Source organism: Pempheris klunzingeri, chromosome 8 (genome assembly GCF_042242105.1).
Source record: "Pempheris klunzingeri isolate RE-2024b chromosome 8, fPemKlu1.hap1, whole genome shotgun sequence".
Classification (NCBI taxonomy): Eukaryota; Metazoa; Chordata; class Actinopteri; order Acropomatiformes; family Pempheridae; genus Pempheris; species Pempheris klunzingeri.
Genome location: NC_092019.1, coordinates 7873021 through 7893537, shown reverse-complemented (window position 1 = coordinate 7893537; position 20517 = coordinate 7873021). Strand labels below are relative to the sequence as shown.

At 40.7% G+C, this 20517-nt stretch overlaps 1 protein-coding gene across 1 annotated transcript in view; it reads left to right on the top strand.

Moving 5' to 3' along the window:
* Nucleotides 1-7684: 7684 nt before the first annotated feature.
* LOC139205257 (zinc finger protein 236-like) overlaps nt 7685-20517 on the top strand; it is a 49635-nt gene continuing 36802 nt past the window's right edge. The window contains exons 1-6 of the mRNA XM_070835421.1: nt 7685-7758; nt 9311-9450; nt 12253-12417; nt 12522-12700; nt 13852-13982; nt 15434-15606. Coding sequence (XP_070691522.1) covers nt 7707-7758; nt 9311-9450; nt 12253-12417; nt 12522-12700; nt 13852-13982; nt 15434-15606 — 840 coding nt within the window. The 5' untranslated portion in view covers nt 7685-7706. The remainder of the gene's footprint in view (nt 7759-9310; nt 9451-12252; nt 12418-12521; nt 12701-13851; nt 13983-15433; nt 15607-20517) is intronic.

Genomic DNA, 20517 nt, shown 5'->3' with positions numbered 1-20517 from the left:
CTCCCCTTTAAGGAGTACAACATATTATTCAATTATATATGCCATAATAAATGTTAGTCGTCTATAAACAACGATGATATATATATCACTGTGGGTTAATGTGCTAACCCATTTTAATATTTCTTTATCAGGTAGCCTGTCTATGACCATGTTGCCACTGTGAATTATGGCTCCTGTGGTTTGTTTTTAAGAGGGGATTTACAACCATGTTTAATAATACCAAACACTACTTTTTTGGTTACCTGGCTTCCAAGCAACCGTTACCATCTTAATATAAAAAACATTAACAAAAGAGGATCACATTACCTATAGATGAATCCTATTGTAAAGCTACTGCATGGAAGTCCCCAAGCACATGAGGTGTGCTTTTTATTCTCATGAGCCATAAAATACAGTACGGACGTCCACCCTGTTGCTTTCACTTCACCTTTTTAATGTTATCTCCCAATGTTAACGGTTTATGTGTAACATGAGTCACATTCTCCTTTTGATCAGCTTGCAAACTGACAGGGAAATACGAGACTGAGATAATTTGGTCAGATCTACACAGTGTTTGAAGAGCAGCAGTACCTCTTACACTACACACCTGACAATTTAAACTGATACAGCTATCACATCTTCATGATTCACCCACAAATATGCTGCGATGAAAAATTAATGAGGTATACTTTGTCAACGGATAAATTATTTATCTCTGCGGAAGATTTCAACACCTCCATTAAGCGTCTGGTCATTTCCTGCAGGACTGTTTTCTATTCTGTGTCAGCACAGCACGCATAGTGAAAGGATTTCACAACACATCAAAGTTTTCAGCTCTTGTCCTCTGCTCCCTTTATTTCCTCACTTTGGTGTTTTTGTCCCTCGATCGCACACACATAATACACATATGCACACCTCCGCTGCCCCCCCCCACCACCCCACCACCACCACCACCCTTGTGTCTTTGTGTGAGACCCCTGCCTCATCCCCATTGTCATGTTAATTACCTGTTTGCTCTGTTTTGCAGGAGCCCACCATCCATCAAAGCGTCTCCGGGCTTTTCATCTCACACAGTGCATCTCTACCTGTAATTAGGTTTGGGGCGAGGGAGAAGATGGATTTTGTTAGCACCATGCAGAGGGAAAAGAAGACATTAGGAAGTCTCCATGGCTGTTCTGGGACCAGCCTTTAATGGTGTCTAATTGATCTGAGCTGTCATGGGGCCATGGCTTCATGTGGAAGGAGGCTGATTATCCTTATGTGTCATCCTCAGTGCATAAGCATTAGCTCAGCGCTCTGGCTTTTACAGTCTGATAAGGCCGGCGCATGCATGTGTGTGCATACAGGTGTGTGTGTGTGCCTGCGATTATGTGCATCTGTGTAGGCAAATATAACTTGTGTAAGTTGTAATTTGTAGTTACAAATTCTATGAACCTGCACCTGGCTTAAAGGTGGGGGAAGGGATCCTGTTTGTGCTTATGTCTATATGAGCATCGCATTCAGGCAGCCACAGACAAGTATGCACTGTATTGCTGTTTGTACAAAGGGTGACTATGTGTGTGTATATGTGCGTGAGTGGGGGAAGGGGGGTGGAGGGGGTACTTTTACAAGTGTGTATGCACATTTGTATTTATAGTGGCTGGAAAGCGGCTGTGCTGGGGTTAGAATAATTTAACATCCAGATGTGCAGAAGCTTGAGGGAAATCAATACAAAAGATGGTTCCCAAGCAGGTGATGAGCACACTCTCATAATGCAGTAAGGATGGTGAGGGATTCATATTTAATGGTAATCTGGACAGAACAGATGGGCGTTGATAAAAAAAAAAAGAAAAAGTGTGAGGATAAATTTATATCAAATGTTGATTTAATTTAAATAAGTTGAAGTAATAATTAGGAGGATAAGGTAATAATATCTTACAGCCAGTATTTTACTGTGTAATCATTTAGTGTATCAATATAATATTTATAGGTAGCTAAATATAAGTCTGCTGGTGTCCTGTTTGTGCCCTGTCATTATTGCTGAGTAGTTAAAAAAATAGCACTTGCACTGTAATTCAGGGTTAGATCTCCTAAAACCCAAGTGTTTCCTAGGTGTCCATTATTTCCTTGTTACCCCGTTCTACACTGTCGCTTGTGGGCTGTAATCTATGGTGTTGCCCACCTTTTTCTCTTGAAATGATTACATTACATTTGTGACTTAAACATAAAGTTCTCATCTATCAAAAGTGTTCCTTCCTGACAGCAAATAGACATGAACATACGTATAGAAGGAGCAAATGTAAAAATGACATTTTCTTTCTATGTGTTTACTTCCTCGTGTTATGCACTGTAGGGACGTCCATGCTGCTCTGCTGACCTTCAGCATGAAATGAAAAGTGTCTGATGCCTCTGGTGTGTTCGGAGGGGCTTTCTCTTTTCCGAAGATGGACAGCCATGCATTATTGATTACAAAACACTCCTGCAATGCTATTTCATCTTTCAAGCACAGCTGACCATGAATTGGGCTTCACTTCATCTGGTTAAGTTTGTATCAATATGCGCTCCTTTGTGATTGGCTGCAAGCTTTTGTTTGTGTAATACTTTCTCCTTTTTTTTTTGCCACGTCTCTCCCGCTCTCACCTTCCGTTCCCTATGACACCCAGTGGGAGGCTAAACGGCAGATATGCAGAAACAACTCCCTTAGGTCTACATCCCTCTGCACAGTTCGCGAACAGAGAATTGCACAAGACAAAAGACAAAAGGTGGGCAGAGACAAACCAATGTGGAACAATGGGAGGGTGAAGTACAATCTAATGGTTTCTACACCAGCTCTGTCATGTATAGCAGCATCTATTTAATTTTATTTTGAACGCTGTTCCACCACTTATTGTACCACACATCTGCATACTGAGACACTTTGTGTGCGTACCAAATGTGATGATTATGTAGTGCATTTTGCACAGTCTGTGTAAATGCTTTATATTCACACTTAGCCTACATTTTTTACCTTCGTATAGTCTAATACCATACACATTGTTCTGATTTCTCTGTCTCACTATGCTCTGCTTGTGTTATTTATGCGCAACCTGCATGCTGTTAACATCTCATTGTAATTCTTATTAATTCTAGTGTTGTATTCTAGTGTGTCAATTACAGGCTGTGAGATGTTAAATATTCATTCGCTCCCTTCTTATTTATACTCTACTTTTTTTTTTTCTGTCTCCTCTTGTGTAGCTGCGACATTTCATATTCAACAATCATTAAAGGTTCATTGTGTTTTATGTGTATTCTGTTTTGTCTTGGCATGGTTGAAAGCTTCTTTACTAAAGCAGAGACCCAGCAGACCAGAGAGTGTTGCTGAGCATGGCCTTACCTCCCTGGTCCCCTGTTGAGGACGGTCACGGGGGAGGACGCCCATGGCGACCACGGCTGTCAGATGCTGTTTCCATGATGCCGAAGAATGATTGGTTCCATGGATCCGGACAGTGCTCTCTGACAGCGCAGGGGGAGACTCTGCCACACCTGGGAGGCGAAACACTGGCAGGATGTGAAATGTTAGTGAACAAGGTCACTCCAAGGGTCATTGTGAGACCTGTCACCCGTCTCTCCCGTCATTGAGGAATTTACAGCCAGGCCTCGTGCTACATATGGAGAATATCATGTCTGAATTTATCCTTTGTTTGAGATGGGAGTCTGACTTAGGCTTTGTCTGCCTCTGCGTGAGGTGGTGGTGAATCTGCAGACAACAATGTCCTGGTTTGAAAAAGGGGAAAACATGCAAGCCAAAATCAGCAAGGACACCCTTTTTGTTAAAAGATGTTTCTGTTGCAATTGAAGCCTCTGACTGCTAAGAAATCAAGGAATGAATCTTTAATTACACAGGAGTTTTTCACTAGATACCTCATCTGCAAAGTGCTGCAAACAAGCACCGCATTTTCAAGTCTGACTCATGTCTAGCCTAGTCTGTGGAAAAGCGCAGCCAGTATCATTGATGTCAGTGTTGTTGGTGAGGCTTGTTAGCATGAATGACAAGGCTAGAGAGGTGACTCAATAGCAGCTCGCCCTCTTTCACTCTCAGCACGTTTTTCACAACATGAGTTTAGCATGTGTCCCACAGAGGTGGGCTTCCTGACAATCCCACTCTCAGAGCCCATGACAATTTTAATGATTGATCACTCTCCTCATGACTGCGGTGAGAGGGAAGAGAGCAGACCACAGAGTGAAAAAAAAAGGAGAGGGAGGAAAGAGGGGCGTGGACAATTCCACAAGGTCAGAGTGATGTCCAGTCTTTTGTTTTCAGTGGTGAGATCAGTGGCCTGTGCAGCCGCGAGGGGACAAGCAGAGTAACTGGCGGCCTGGCAGGAACAGATGTTCTAACACAATGAACATGCACTTGGTTGGTTGCTTATTCACTAAAAGTCAAGCGGCTGACTTCCCCTTTTTGGAAACAAAGAAAAATACAGCGACGAGTCACAGCTTTCCACCTGTAGGCCTGTATCAGGGAAAAATGTTGCTGAGGCAATCATATAGGCTCATATATAGTATGATTTACGTCCTGCTAAAGATGCAGGCATACAACAGATGGGCATCTATTTGTGGGCATGATAATATGTTTAAGTTGCACATAATCCTGGTGTGTGTTTGTGTGTATGTGGGATTTTTCAAGATTTTTAAAGAGGTCAAACGCTCTTCTTTTTCTTTGTAAAAAACACGAGGACTGCGTGGTGCTATTTCCTGTTCAGACAAGGTGACTATTACTCCCCATTCTTTTTTCATTCCAAACTGAACATAAAATGTGTAGCGGAGGGTTTTTATTATCTATACATTCTTATCTATATGTATTTTTTCACACTGTGTGCTGTGCTGAAGGAGCACAGATATATATCTTTCTCTATATATCTCACTACGGCATAGATCGCACTACACTACAGACAGTGTACAGTACATGCAAATACAGTATATGACCTATGTGCTGTGTTTAGCAATGGATGGGATACTTGATCAATTGTACCAGCAGCTTAAGTTGTAGAATAATGAGAAACGTAAAATTGTTTTTCCATTGTAACTGAGTGTAAATTGATAACAGTGGGAACAGTAGCCTGTGGTCCATCGGATAGACCGTACAGCTTTCAACCAATGTAGTTTTATGGTAATTAGCTAGAACTGTATGATTATTTTACACTACATCGCACATGTAGATACCCTAGCCCATCTGGAAAACATAAAAACTTGAAAAAACTAGAATGACCCCCGCCTCAAATGACTTTTCCATTACTCTCTATTCCTATGTCAGACTTCTCTCTAAATGTTCTTCTAATGAGACAAACTTATACACAAAAACCCTGATGTTTCTATTTCTAAAGGTACACATGCACCAGATTTACTCATACACAACAATCAATTAACCTACATAAACTAATACACTCAGTGTGTTTGTTTTAATAATTCTGGACATCCATACTGTCTCGTTCTCCCTTTATTTTAACACACCGATCTGCTCCCTAATGGTCTGTATTCCATATACAGAGACCTTTTGGTGTCGGTTGAAAACATAAAGTCCCTTGACTTCCTGTTATTGTGCATGCATGAAAGAGATGTTATCAATACCAGCCCCAGTTTCTAAACGCCAAGGACAAGCATTTAAAATGAGACATGATCTATATTTTCAACATTAGCTAAGTCATTCGGTTTGCATTTGCGTGTGGGTGTGTGAGCCACCTTCAGCATGCAATGTGAGGTCGGTTTCAAGTGTTAGGTGGGATATTCACTTCATGCCTGTACCAGTTAGCTGGGAGACATCAACTCATTCAGGTCCAGAGGAAATCTGAGTGATACATGCAGTCTTTCGGGCTGTGCTGAGATCAGTAGCACAGTCCCAAACAGAGCCATTGGCACAGTCCTTAACAGGAACATCAGCACAGTCAGCTTGTTGGCATCTCCAGGATTATTGGCCCATAAATGACCAGAGCCATTCATAAGTCATTGCCTCCCTCTGCTGGTCTTCGTGGACAGTAAAGTCACTTTACAACCCACATGAAAAATCAGTACCATACTGTCCATAGCACTCACTTGTGAGTGCAAAACTAACATATCACACTTTGATATTTTTATGTCTGATACTCCCAAGGGACTTAAACTATGTCATGGATGAGTTTATCATATGGTATTTTATGGAATCTTTTATTTCCTACAGGTATTTTATGTACTACTGGCAATCATTATTGAGTTTCATATACTTTGAGGTGTGTTTTCACCTATATTATTACCACAACTTGTAATGTTTTTCCTGGGAATTACAGAATAGTGTGTTTGTAACACTTGGGATAAGTTACATTTTTGTTTGTTTAATTGAATTATTGAATAACAGAGTATATAGAATGAATGTAATGACTTAATTATTCTAAAAATATTCTATATTTCATACACTTAGACTTTACTTTATTGATCACCCCATAGGGGGAAATTCACATGTTACAGCAGCAACAAAGGCAGGGGCAAGATATGCAGTAATAGAAAAAAAAGGAAATAAAATAAGCAACAGTAGAAATGTACAGTACAACATTGTGACATTTGTTATATCCATCTATAGTTCTTTTCTATTAGCTTTATCAATAACACTTTAATCTGGTTTATTGAATGTGTGTGTGTGTGTGTGTGTGTGTGTGTGTGTGTGTGTGTGTGTGTGTGTGTGTGTGTGTGTGTGTGTGATCTGGGTAGGCATAGTAAAGAAGTGTAAAGAAGATTAGAAACAAGATCAAACTATTGTTTATCGCTACCTCATATTTTTACATTTTTGAAACACTTGGCTGATTGCTGTTTTTGGAATAGGACTTTTTGGTGACTATTTTCATATTAAAGATTAGAAATGATGAACTTTTTTTACAGTTTATTTTCAGATCTCATTTCGACACTTTTCTCTTGCTGAAAGCGTCGTGATGTTTGACAAATGTTTTAAATGAAACTGTTTCCGTTTTTGTTCTGTTTTGTTCATTTTGTTTTATTCTTTTTATTGTTTCTACTTCCCTTGTGCTGATGTCCTTTGGTTTTATTCTCATCTGCCTTGTCTCGATTTATTTTGCTTTGTAAAGCACAGTGCCAAGAACAGTCCTATACAAATATTCTATTTTCTTCTATCATTTACTGTTGTATACATGGTCAGACTAACCAAAAATAAGCGATGGGCCAATATTAATTCCCCGATAAAACAGACAGAGGAGGTCATAATACAGCAGGGCCGTATTAATCCAGGTATTAATGTGCTTTGTAGGTGCATTTAAGTTATAGGTGCATATGGTTACACAGACACAATGGGGCCCTTGTGGGTCTAGGCCCACTAACAGTACAACTAACAGCTACAAGCTACAGCAACAAGTGGCACCTGAATCATTTCTTGTTATTTCATTTTGAAAATATATCAGTGCATGTCCCTATCTTGTATTTTAAGGTAGAGTAACTATGCACAATGCAGACACATCATTTGAGAACAACAATAAAAAACAACACAAATATCCCATTCATTGGTTATTCATGAATATAGTGACAGTGATTACAACAGCTCACCCCTTATCAGTAAAACAGCAGTACTGCTGTTTTTTTGTGAAGATGCATGTACAGTGAACCAGACGGTAGATGTCTCCCTACTCCGTGCAGCTGTGTGTCTTCACGGCTTCGGTTCTGTCTACCCAGGACCGAGTCGCCATTTTGAAAAGCAAATCGTTCACAGCACACCCGCCCTGAGTACTGGAACTATGCCGCGGGGCCGGCCTCGCAAACTGAGAGTTAAAAGCAACGACGAAACAGGTAACAAGTACCAAAATGCAACGAATAAAAAATACAGATTATGTGCTGTCCAAATAACCTGGTATTATTTGGGCAAACATCTCTGTATCGTTTATAATAACACTTCAATGTAGTGTATATAGTCCCCGGATATAGTATTGCGGGTGGGCTTTGCTTTGTGCGGCGAAGGAGTGATTGAGGCGGAATGATATTAATAACATTTCGGTGCCTCTTCTTATTGGCTTCCAGTCTAAATTGGTGTCCGTGAGGGAAAGAACCGCTGTGTACCGTAGCGTGTTTCAATTTACGGCTTTTTTAAACTCTTAATCTTTATTTATCAGCAATTCGTCGCTAGCCCGTTGTTGCTAACTAGCTCGCTTTGCTACTGCTAGCTTCGAGGCTAACACGCTAAAATGTTGGCCGTCGTTGTTTTGATCTCGAAGCACTGAAGCGAGGCTGTCCAGCTGCTGGTGGTCCAGTTGTGTGTGACCAGAGCAAGCTGTCACATTCACGCATTGGCATGTGCAACTAAAGTGTTGAAACTCTGACTGGATGTGTTGTTAAATTTGCTGGCATACTGGTGTCATCATCGGAGCACAGTATATAACGGCATAGTTGTGATGACATGCTAGTCGTGCAACCTAAACGGTATGTAAACACGTGATTTAGCTGATGGATGTATGCTAGCTGATAACAATAAACACAACAGCCACACATTAGGTCATGTAGTAATTCTACATCGGGCTAATATTCTTTAAGTCAGCCCCATAATGTCCCCTCACTGACTGTGACAGGCAAGATGGGCGTGTGGAGCCAAACTGTTGAATACAAATGTCAGCAACACCCCAACAAGTTCCCATGCAAACATGACTGGGTAGAAACTTTTATGCATGCAATACTGCAGTGCATCTTTTTGAGCAAAGAATCAGTGAAATCAAATGATCAAATAATTTCTCTCAATGTCCTAGTGTTTGCTTCTAGGGAGGCAGATAAGGTGGACTCCAAGCTTCACCTCCACCTTGTACACAGACCTCCCTTTTAGAGGTGTTCGTACATAAAACAGATGTAAAGGTGGAATACAGTAAAAGATGGGCGTTTCAGTGTGCATGATGGTCTGGATTTAACTTCCATTTAGTCAGGAAAAGCATTTGAAATATCACTAAGGTTTAAAGAGTATTTTAGAAAGAGTCAGACACTCTGCAGTTTTTGTAATTTGTAACATATTCCACTTAATTCTGAATCTCCCATCTCGTCCTATAGCTCGCTTTGAGAAACACTTGATTAATATGGAAGCCCAATCATGATGTATTTGTCCTCAGTATGCTGCCACACTAGCATCTACCTCCACTTTGAGATTCCAGAGAGAGGATCCTCCACATAATCAGGTGTAAAATTACTCTCTGGTTGCAAATGCTTGACGTGAGACAGTTATTCGCAGCTGAACACAGCATCTGTGAATTTGAAGAGGCTGGTAGAAAATGCCCCATATTGTATCTACCTCTGTTTTTTGTCAGGAGAAAGCCTCTTGAACCAAAGTAAAGATACTGAAGTGTTCCCTCTTGTACTTGATCAGATGCGGATCCCAGTGACACTAAGGCGGAAAGTTTCAGCGATGGAGAGCTCAAGGACAAGAAGTGCACAATATGCTCCCAGATCTTTACTACTGAGAGTCAGCTGCAGAAGCACCTCCGTGAACATGAGGTCAACGACAAGGTAAGTACGGCACGCAAGGGTTGGCAGACATAGCCATCATAGGTCAGTGACAGTTTTCAAGCTTCATTTGTTCACATGGATTCAGAAGCGTGTGCCTGCTCTCTATGATCAGCACATGTATTTGTATTCTTCATACAATTCCATATATTGAGATCTTAAATCTGGCCGGTATAACCGCACCCAGTTACTGTTGGTTACTGGTTCTGTTTGGGACCAGGACTATTTTCCAGCTCCAGTGGAGCAGCTGAGATTTAACTGACTTGATAAAATGCCACCTTGGGGGTAGTTCTCATAATGCTCTAACATAGAAATTAAATTTCATATATGATCTGTTAAACAAAATATTGAGTAATTGCTTAATGGCATTTCCTGTGGCGCAAAAAGTACCAATGAGGGAGAATTTTTTTTTTTTAACCTTCAGTTTGGTTGAAAAGACTCATATTTCATGTATCAAACAATCACAAAGTTCACGGAAATGCTGCCATACGATGCAAAGGCACAAGATACACGAGGGCAGTCGCCACAGTGCAACTGGACGACTGTGTGAATAATGGAGGAATGATTAATGGAGCAGTAAGTTTCATCTGTGAGCTAGTGGACCTGCTGTGGATAACCACCATCCTCAAAACAAAGACCCAACACTTTTGTGGGAATATGGAAACTGTCACTCTGACATCTCCATGTGAGTTTGGTGTAGGTGAAGAGCATAACTAACTTGATGTAGTGGATGACAATGTCTCAGCTACAGGTTGGATTTGGTCCCAGCTAGCGGCTTAGCGTCAAAGCTGGAGGTGTCCTGGATTTTTCAGCTCTGGTGATTTTTCACAATGTAGAAGTTTAAAGCTGCTGTAGATGCCATTGTTTATTTGGCAGACTCGGCACAGGTCTCGAGTTAGTGTGCCAATCACAGTATTTGGTGCCAGCTGCTTCCAAAGCTTCTGGAATGTGCCGTTACCAGCAGCATGGTGGAGTTTCTTATGCGTTTTCTTCATGCAGAACACGTCTGAGGTTATTTACATATCCTTGTGCAAAATTACTGTAGAGCCACTGAATTTTGTACCACCACGTGTTTTAAGTTAGAAAGTTGTTTATGAACATGCAGGATGGAAATGAGCGCAATCTCTGTTCAGTTGATTGAATAAATAATAACTATTGTCCTAAAATTGTGGAAGAGGCACAATTAATGGCTGCTGCAGTTATAGTACACAAGAGTGGATTTGCTGTGAGTCATTCCAGGAAAAATGCATACAATTACTGCTGCTCTTTTTTGTGTTGTGATGGTGCAGAGCAGTTGCAGCAGAACCATAATTGAAAGTTTTGTAAAGAAGGCCCAGTTTTGTAAAGTCTGTTAATCCTATCACCCCTCTGTGGTGCCCAATCACAGTCCTAAATGGCACAGTAAATATTACGCCCCCTTCTCATAGATGAATCACAGCCACAAGTTCCTCTACTGCATTGACAAGTGATAGTAAATCAGCTTCAGTGGTACATGAAAACATCCTAAAATACGTATTCCGCTAATTTAAAAAAGTTATCAGGGTTTGGCTATCAGATTTCATTGTTAGAGCCAGTTCATGCTGTTAAGAGATCGTCTGAAGCCTGTTCCTGTCCACCAAAGAGGTACAATATGATGATGATGATGATGATTATGTGGTTTTTGTTGGCCTTTTGCTGGCTTTTTGGGGGAGTAATGTCGGAATGATTTGTGTGTGAACTTATCCTCCTGAGGAGCAACAGATGTTTTTTGTTGCAAAGATTATAGTTGTAATTAATATTTCATGTTTTTAAAAGTACACTTACAGAATAAATGTGCATTAATTCATGTTGAGTAATGCATTTTTTTTGCAATTATTAATTCATGCGTGCATATTTGTCTAGTCACCCCTGTGTAAGTGAATGCTCTTCTCTCCATTCATCAGCCGCTTATAGCTTTACGTTTTTCGCCCCCTCCCCTTCCATCCTTCCATCCGATCCATCTGCGCTCGCTTTCTGTCTGTGTCTGCTGTGTCTCTCTCTTACTCCCTCTCTCATTCTCACACGTGCGCACACACAGTACACCCACAATCACAGACAAGTTAAGGCTCTAGGTTGCTCACTTCATGCCATTAACAAGAATGGTAGAGCAAGGAGAAGGTCTGTCATTTCTCTGATTTGGTGTCCTCTGTTAACTATATCCTCTGGCATGAAAAGACGATGATTGGACCCTACCTCGCTGCATTTGCAGCTGCACCTGTATTTGTGGGCCATTTCAATTTCAAGACCACTATTTTCACTGTTTTATCTCACACAGGCGTTCGAGGCTGCCGCTCTTCAGCCTGGAGAGAACGCCTGTGTGAGATAAAACAGATAAAACTGAGTAAGACTCACTGGCGTCAGTGTTGCTCTCGTCCCTCACCGTATTCAGAAAGTACTCTGAAATTAAGTCAGTCTTCTCCTCTGATAGAAATTGAATTTAATATCGGGGCCATTTCTGTCTCATGGGAAATCATTTTTTATGGATGCCTTGTAATGTTCTGTACTTATATAGCTCTGATTTTCCCCCTCTTTCGGTTTCTCCATCTCTTTCAAGGTCAGGCTCCTAAAAATATTGTTTAAGATTTGTCAATAAAGTGAAATATTGTGCTTTAACACACATGTCACTTTGTAGAAGGCTGTCCTTGATTCTAGGGGGAAGTTGTTAAGTAGGTGTATGGAAGGGGGTGGTGGGTATGGGGAGAAAGAGTTCTAGGTTGACAGCAAATGTAGTTGTTTGAGTCAGTTAAGGTAGCTCTTCAATTAATCCTTCTGTTTCCACCCTTCCAGCCCCATCGATGTGACCAGTGCCCACAGACATTTAATGTCGAGTTCAACCTCACGCTGCACAGGTCCACACACACGACCTCTGACTTCACCTGCCCTGTTTGCAATAAAAGGTTCTCCCGCATCGCCAGTCTCAAGTCTCATATCATGCTACACGAGAAGGAGGAGGTAAGTCATCTGACCAATCAAACATAAAACCATCACGGATGTGCATTCACTACCGAAAGAGCTCAATGTCTCCATTTTGTCTCCTCTGCTACCCAACATCGCAGAATTTAATCTGTGTAGAGTGTGGCGATGAGTTCGTTCTTCAGAGCCAGCTCTCTCTGCACTTGGAGGAGCACCGCAAGGAGCTGTCGGGCATCAAGGTCTATACCTGCAAAACCTGCGACAAGGAGTTCAAGACGTCTGCACATCTTAAGGAGCACATGAAGAGTCACGCCAAGATGAGGTCAGACCGGGCCGCAGACGCTGATTTATTTCAGTTGGCCGAGCCGGGCAGAAAGTTAAAAGGGAAACATGATTACGACAGCTATTACAAGGAACTGAGGCTCTTGTTCTGTGAAATTTATAGTCTAAAGTCTACCATAATTATATTTAGGGATTGTAGCTGCCTGCAGTCAGTGTTTTATATCACATATTTGATTTTCCAATTTTCATGAATTACAAGGATGCATTGTTTATAAGTCATGACCAAAGGGTTACATTATCAAGAGACACTTAAGACTTGCCTGTTATATTAAAATCCTTCATTACACATAAACAATTCTCCGGTTCATTTCAAAGATGAAAAATATATATATATATGCTGGGAGAATAAACCTCCATCGAAATCCAGAATCTGATATATTAAAACCGACTGCATGAGGACACACAAAGTTTGCCATGGCATTCAAGGAACAGAAACTTGGACTTTTGTACATTTTTATATATTCTCATGAAGTGAATGCACACGGCAGGCAGTTTTTCATTAGTACAAGGGCAACAGTCCAGTCAGAGTATAGCCCAGTTCTAGTGGAAGCCAAACATATAAAAGAAAAAGAGCCTTGAAACAACAACAATACCACAAAAGCTCAGAAGAAACTGCATATGTGGCAAAAATGTAGCAGATCCATAGTGGAAAAAACACGTACGTTTACCACAATATACTGTGACATGCCTTATGTGACAACAAACCTCCTTGGAGGCATAATGCAAAATGTTTGAATTGTATCTACTATCTATCAATCTCTGTGTTATATGCTTAGTGTTGCCGCATTGTCTGTTGCACTGTATTGATATTTCATGGCAAAACAGGAAAGATTTGCACATGAGAGTGGATCCAATCAAACACACCATTTGCCTTCACCTACAGCACAAACATTTTGAAACCGTAAAAAACAATACTGAATCCCACAAAAGTTGAACACAGCAAAACAAAAGTAAAATCTGCATTATAGTAATTTTGATGATCATCTGTTAACTTATGGTATGACTTTGAATGTATGATATGTCTTGTTATACTTTCCTTTTATATTGTTGTGGATAGGAGCTATGAAAATAAACTTGCCTTGCCCTGCCTGAAACCAATTTGACATCTTTTGCACTTGCTCTCTTCCACAGGCCGCTCACCTCTAGTTCCAGAAACTACAAGAAAAACATTGACCGCAGTGGGTTCACAAACAACTGCCATCACTGTGGAAAGGCTTTCAAAAAGCCCAGCCAGCTTGTTAGGCACATACGAATACACACAGGTGAGTGAAAAGAACAGATGACAACAATGGGATAGGTAGAGATAGGGATGATGTGTTTAGATTACAAAGACCTCATGTCCATCAATGAGTCTTGCACAGGAATTGTGATAAAAACTCTGAAGCTGATGTTTTCTAAGTCGTGCGTTGGCTCAGGCACCAGGTTGCAGTGTGTGGGGACATGGCAGCCTGCTGTTCCACTGCCGTAGGTTATGGGTGCAGCAGGAGACTGTGTGGGCAGTGGTGACACAACCAGGAGAGTTGGCAGTTTTGTTTGTTGGTTAGAATTTCATAAATCTAATTCTTGGCAGTATCATATAATTGAAGTCTCATATTTGTACGTTAAAACTGGACTAACTAACTAGATTAACTAACTCCACGACATTATGTCACCAACTCCTGAGCAGTTTGTTTACCCTCCATTTGTGAGGGGCTGTTTACCTTAGCCGAGCTCATCACTCAGCTGTCATGCACAGATGTTTTGCTATATGTCGATATGCTGCTTAAATTCTAATATTCTTGTGCGGATTGTTCGGTCATCTGGGTTCAGGTAATGTTGCCAGTACCCTCCACCCACATGTTGTTTGCACATCATCCACATGTTAATTTGTTTGGATGGCTGCCTTGCTGAATGACTAATGGTGAATGGAATTGATTCCTCAGTACCTCGAATCTGAAACAGCTCTTAAACTGATGAGGTGAAGAGTCGCTTTGGGAGACTACACACACACACACACACACACACACACACACACACACACACACACACACACACACACACACACACACACACACACACACACACACACACACACACACACACACACACACACACACACACACACACACACACACACACACACACACACACTTTGCCTCATTCTCTCAATCTCTCTGAAGAAGATTGTATTTGACTGATCTTTATTTAGGCTCAAAATAATACCAGAGATGGCCTCATGTTGGTGCCATGGTGAGTTGCAAAGTTGAATACTCACATTTGACTGTGACTCACAATTTTCCATTTCCATATACTACTTATATGGCAGGATGAACTATGTTACTATAGTAATTACTGTTACAAAATGTGTATTTGTTGAGTAGTAAAGAAAGAAAAAAGACTTTTACTAAATTGATTAAATTGCTAAAAATACAAGCTAACATGATGATACGAATGTAATATGTGTAAAATGTAGTACTTGTAATATTGTAATACTTGATGAAGGAGTTTTTTGTCAACCATTTAGCAAAATACAAACCCTTAAGTCGGTAATAAATGACGATGTCTTAGAGAACCCCCAGTATTCACCCCTAACCTTCACTTTTTACCTTTTATTTTTAAGCTACTCATTTAGTTTCTAGAATGTGAAGTTAAGTAAAAACTGTCATCAGTGTTTCTTGCATCCCAGTTGCCGCTATGTCACCTTTGTTTGACCTGGCGTTACCCTTCCCTTCAGGTGAGAGGCCTTACAAGTGCACACATTGCGGCAAGGCTTTCAACCAGAAGGTGGTGCTGCAGACTCACATGGTGAGACACACCGGAGAGAAACCTCACCTCTGCATCTTCTGCCCTGCTTCCTTCTCCCAGAAGGGGAACCTGCACTCCCACGTTCAGAGAGTTCATTCTGAGGTAAGGGGGCACTTTACCTCAGGTGTGACAGTAAAATACTCAAACACTCAAATTTACTACCTCAGAACCTGTAAAGGAAACATGCCTGTGTGATCTGATGCGAGCTGTGATTGGGAAGTATTGCATTACAGCAATAGAAGGAGGTACCAAACCACAAACATTGCTTTTATAACATTGCAAAAAGTTTTAAGATTTCCTTTAAAGTCTCACCAGTGTGGAGGATTGAAAATAGAGGAACTCAAGCGATCTTAACCAACTCCAAATTGGTCATCATAAATTTTTTATTACTGTCTGAAATGGTAATAAAAGAAAGAGACATTCATCGCTACTTGAATCCTCCCTGAAACATGAGCCTTAATGAATGAGAGTTGATTTTGTCACGAATGCAGTTCAATTTGTTTTGTGAATTTCTAGAAATACCCCTAGAAATCAAGGTGAAATAACTAAGATTATATCATGTGTATGATGCTTCTAGATTAGTGGTACAAAAGTATGAATATATAAAGTCTTTTATGTCTCCAGAGGGAGCTGTGTGAAGTCTGATGACATCAAGTTTTAATATGATAAACTGTGAGGTTCAGGAGTTACTAGACTTTTGTAGCCTACTCATTTCTGCTTGAGGAGAATTCCCCTGTAAACAACAACATGTGTTTGCTTTTTGTTGATCTAACAGCAGTTACTGTATTCTCAAGTTACACTGACTAAACCTTTACCAAAAAACAAAAAAATATATCATTGCTGTTTACAGGTGAATTCACAGAGTAATACTTTGCTGATACTTGTGCTCGTCAAATATCAAATACTGTAACTAGACATTTCATGCTGTTTACCAGGTTTTGGTCATTCAGTATCAGTTCTTTTATTCCTGATGTTGTCCCAGATATTTCTGTTTCTCTTTGTGCACTAAATTATCAGCCCTCCTGCCTACAGCCTGTTACACATGATACAGCAGGACATACTGTTTGCCTGCCTCAAAGGAAATGAGGTGAAATAGCAGCTCTTTGTTCCTCATTTGGTTCTTCTCTTTTGTAAAAACGTCAGAAACCAATTTTAAAGAACCCTCCTGATGCATCCATCCTAATTTAGCCTGGACTTTGGTCTCTAACGTTGCCCTGTCACTACAGTCTCTTCCTGTTAGTGCCAAACTGGTCGAGAGAGTTGCACATGTCAAAGTCCTGTCTATGTGCCCGAATGTCCATGTTGACAGGAAGTGGATTGTGTGGGTGTCCTTTTTTAGGGTTTATTAATAAAGCCCATTAACGGCTGGTATGATAGAGGTTGGAGTAGCTCCTCATTGATGGCTGTATCCAATAATGTGGCTACAGTCTGGACAGGGTCAGCTCTGTGGCCCCCTGATTGTAAAGCAACACAATGATCTAAATCACAGGAGGTGCAGTGGGAGTGCACAATGCTCAGTGCTCGTGCATTTTGCCAAAAAGATGAGAATAAAAGATGCTTTGTACTTCCTCACCCAGCTCCACGCTAATTTGGTTGACTAGTGACAGCGCCAGCTGAGAAATAAATTTACCTGAGTTTTGTGCCTATGCACGGCAAAAGAGAGACACCACTGTGAAAATAGACTCTTCTGGCTGTAGACCTCTTGACTAGAAGATCAGTGACTTCCACTAATACCACATCACTCTTCAGTGGGAAATACTGTATCCTAGACAGGCTATTGTATGAACCTATTCCAGGTGATTTCAAATAATGGAATACATACATGTATTGATTTTATCTTTCCAGCCTACACATCCTTATTTTTTAACTTTTTTGTCACCTTGGCTTGGCTGCTGTAGATTCACAGAATCTGACAAGCAAGGTACACATTTAACCCAGAATCCCACCGAAGAGAAGTAGCTTAGAATAGAATAGCAAGGAAAATTTGCCCCATTCAGACATTTAATTACTCCTTTAGTTTGGTTTGTGTTGGCAGGATAAATGGTATCATTCAAAGTTGGATGGCACCAAACCTATATACAAAGATGCCTGACATGCAGATCTTGACTCTCTCTGATTTGAGAATGTAATCTGAGCAAACCGCAGGAAACGACGCCAAAACACAAGGGTTTCTGGGTACAACCTGACATATGTGCATGTCTGATAAACAGCAGTATGTATTAACATCACATACAGGAAACATTTGGCAAAGACAGTGTCTCACAGGGTATGATATCCAAGCTTAGTTACACCTCTGAAAAAGAAACACAGGAAATCCAAACATATCCACACCTGTTTCGTGTTTCTACAGTGGGGGCATTTTAATGGTGGTTTTAATGGATAAACGAGCAAGAGTAGCAGCTGCAGTCCACGACAGTGATGAAAGGACGCCTCCGCCGGGCCCCTTCTTCATTTTGCACTCATCTGCTGACTGACAGCTTCTCTCAGCTTTTCAGTCCAATAAATAAACATCTATGTCAAATGCCACAATCACAAATACACAAGCAAAACAACCGTCATGAACGTACCATTACCAACCAACATTACCATTACCAAGTATCCATGGAGGTAACCCATTAGCACAAAGCACAGAGGCTGTGCTTTGTGCTAATGGGTTACTTCCATGGATACTTGGTTAGCTCAGTAAACGAGAGCCTGTCACAAAACACTTTTTTGAGCACCACGTCTCTCTCTCATTCTCCGGCTCAGTGGGTGTGTGCTTAGTGCTGGTAACTCACAACAGTCTTTCGTTCAACAGTAATATCTTTTTTTATTGTCACACTGCGACTAGCTTGCCTGCTTTAGCCTTATGGAAGACTGTGGCCATGCGTACTGAGCATGCGTCCACGTAGGTAGGCAGGTATGTAGGCAGACAGGCAGGTCGGCTGTCCAATCATTCCATTCGGTACGAATGATTGGATGAGTTATTACAGGCCTGTGACAGCCACAGACACCAGATTGTTTTTTTTCTCTGACAAACTAGTTCATTTATTGATTGCTGTCAGGCTGTTATGAAAGTGCATCTAAAATACGTTGCTGTCTCTGCCTTAAATTGAAGCTGAATAAAAAGCGTTCCACTTAATTCACTGTGTCGAGCAGTCAGGCTGAATTAATGCATACGAGCATGTGGCTGGTTTTGCCCCATCCATTGTGTTCCAGTCCACTTTGACAAAACAAAAGAAACAAAACAGTGTTTGTGTGTACGGGAAATGTTTTTTCAGGGCTTTCAAGTTTGAACTAGAGGACTGCATTGGGATTGAATACAAGTCTTGGGGAGGCGCACACTTGTTTTGATCTGAGATGGTGAGATATTGTGAAGAGAACCTCTATTCTCTATCGAATAGAGAATAAACAGACATGGATACTTATACAAAGTGCAGTGATTCATAATGGCCTCAATCATTTAGCCAGATGCGCATCTCTTCATTGATACTACGCGGTTTTTCCCTGTAGTACAGGAGAAGGCACTAAATCAATGGACCTCTATTGTGCTCTATTGTGTTGAGTGGAAGTGGAATACACATATTGCGGGAGCGGCAGTCAGTTGTCAGAAATCCAGCAGGAGCGGGATTAAGAAAACAGCCCCACTTAGGGTCCTAGTTTGAAAAGATTGAATTGTGTATATTTTTTCTCTTGCTTTTTCATATGATTGTGTATTCCATGCCAAGAGCCCATGATGGGGCCAGATGATTGAATTACTTCTGGAAAACCAAACAGCAGGACCATTTGAATAATGCATCTAATTTTCACAAGTGTTCTTCAGCTTTCCTGCTCCCGATAGAGTTTGTCCTTATGATTGACTGACTTGAATAAATTATGATCAGGCATTATTCACAATAGATTTCATGAGCAGATGCATACTCAGGAGCCAGGGGAGTCTAAGTCTAATAAAATGTTTGGTCATGTAGGGTGTTGGCATAGTGAGACAGTAACACTGTCTGCACATAAATGGCATCTAAAATCTTCACTCAACACACATAATAGATTCAGGTGGCTAAGCTCAGAAAAAAATGTTTTTCTGTTGATCTGTGGTTCAAAACCAGCTGCAGAATGCAAGTCTACAAACATAGTTGACCATAGTAGATTGAACATCTTGTTTTTTACCCTTGCAAATGTACAATCTAAGCCAGCAAACTATTTTATGGGCATTTAGCAATAGAATAATGCACTAGCACCTCCAACACAGTGGGTTTGGATACTACATTTTTGGATATTACATTTTTATTGTTGTGTCATGCATATTACTAAGCTGTCAAACAAATTGTTATTGTTATTGTTATTATATCTGTCTTATTTATTTTATCCTCCGCCATTTTGATTTGACGGTTCGACAATCAGCCCACGTCTCTCTGAAAGGCTGGAATGGGAGCAAATGTATCGACTCTCAGAAATAATCATATGGCTCTATTCTGTATGGTGTCTACCGCTTTTGATTCTTTGCAGGCCCCATATCCCTGCTGCATAGTTCAATGTAGGATAGACACACGCACTGTAATGGTGGATATATGCAGAAAAACCAAAGATCATTCAATGCTTTCAGTTTGTTGATGAGTGATCCTAGAGCTGTCTCAGCAGAGTCAACAAGGGACCTTATTCCAACCTCATAAGTCATGAATTCATCAAGAGAAGCACCCAAATATTTACATATTCAACATATTCTTGAGCAACTGAGCCAAAACTGATTATATATGCAGATCTTGTCCTTATTTCTGAAATAAGTTCCTTGTCTAATAAGTCGGCTTTATTACTAAGCTCCATGTATAACACCACAAACTAGCAAAGCAGGAAAAGCACAGATGATAAACATTATGATAACATTATGATGGCTCCATTCCATCAAATGTCCCACCGAGAGGCTTTAGTGAGTGTGTGTGCGTTGTACCAGAGCCCCGTAACTGGCTCACCTAAATGGAATTCAGCCATCATTAATGTTCTTGATTTGACCAGTGAATTTCCTGCTTTGACAAGTCAAAA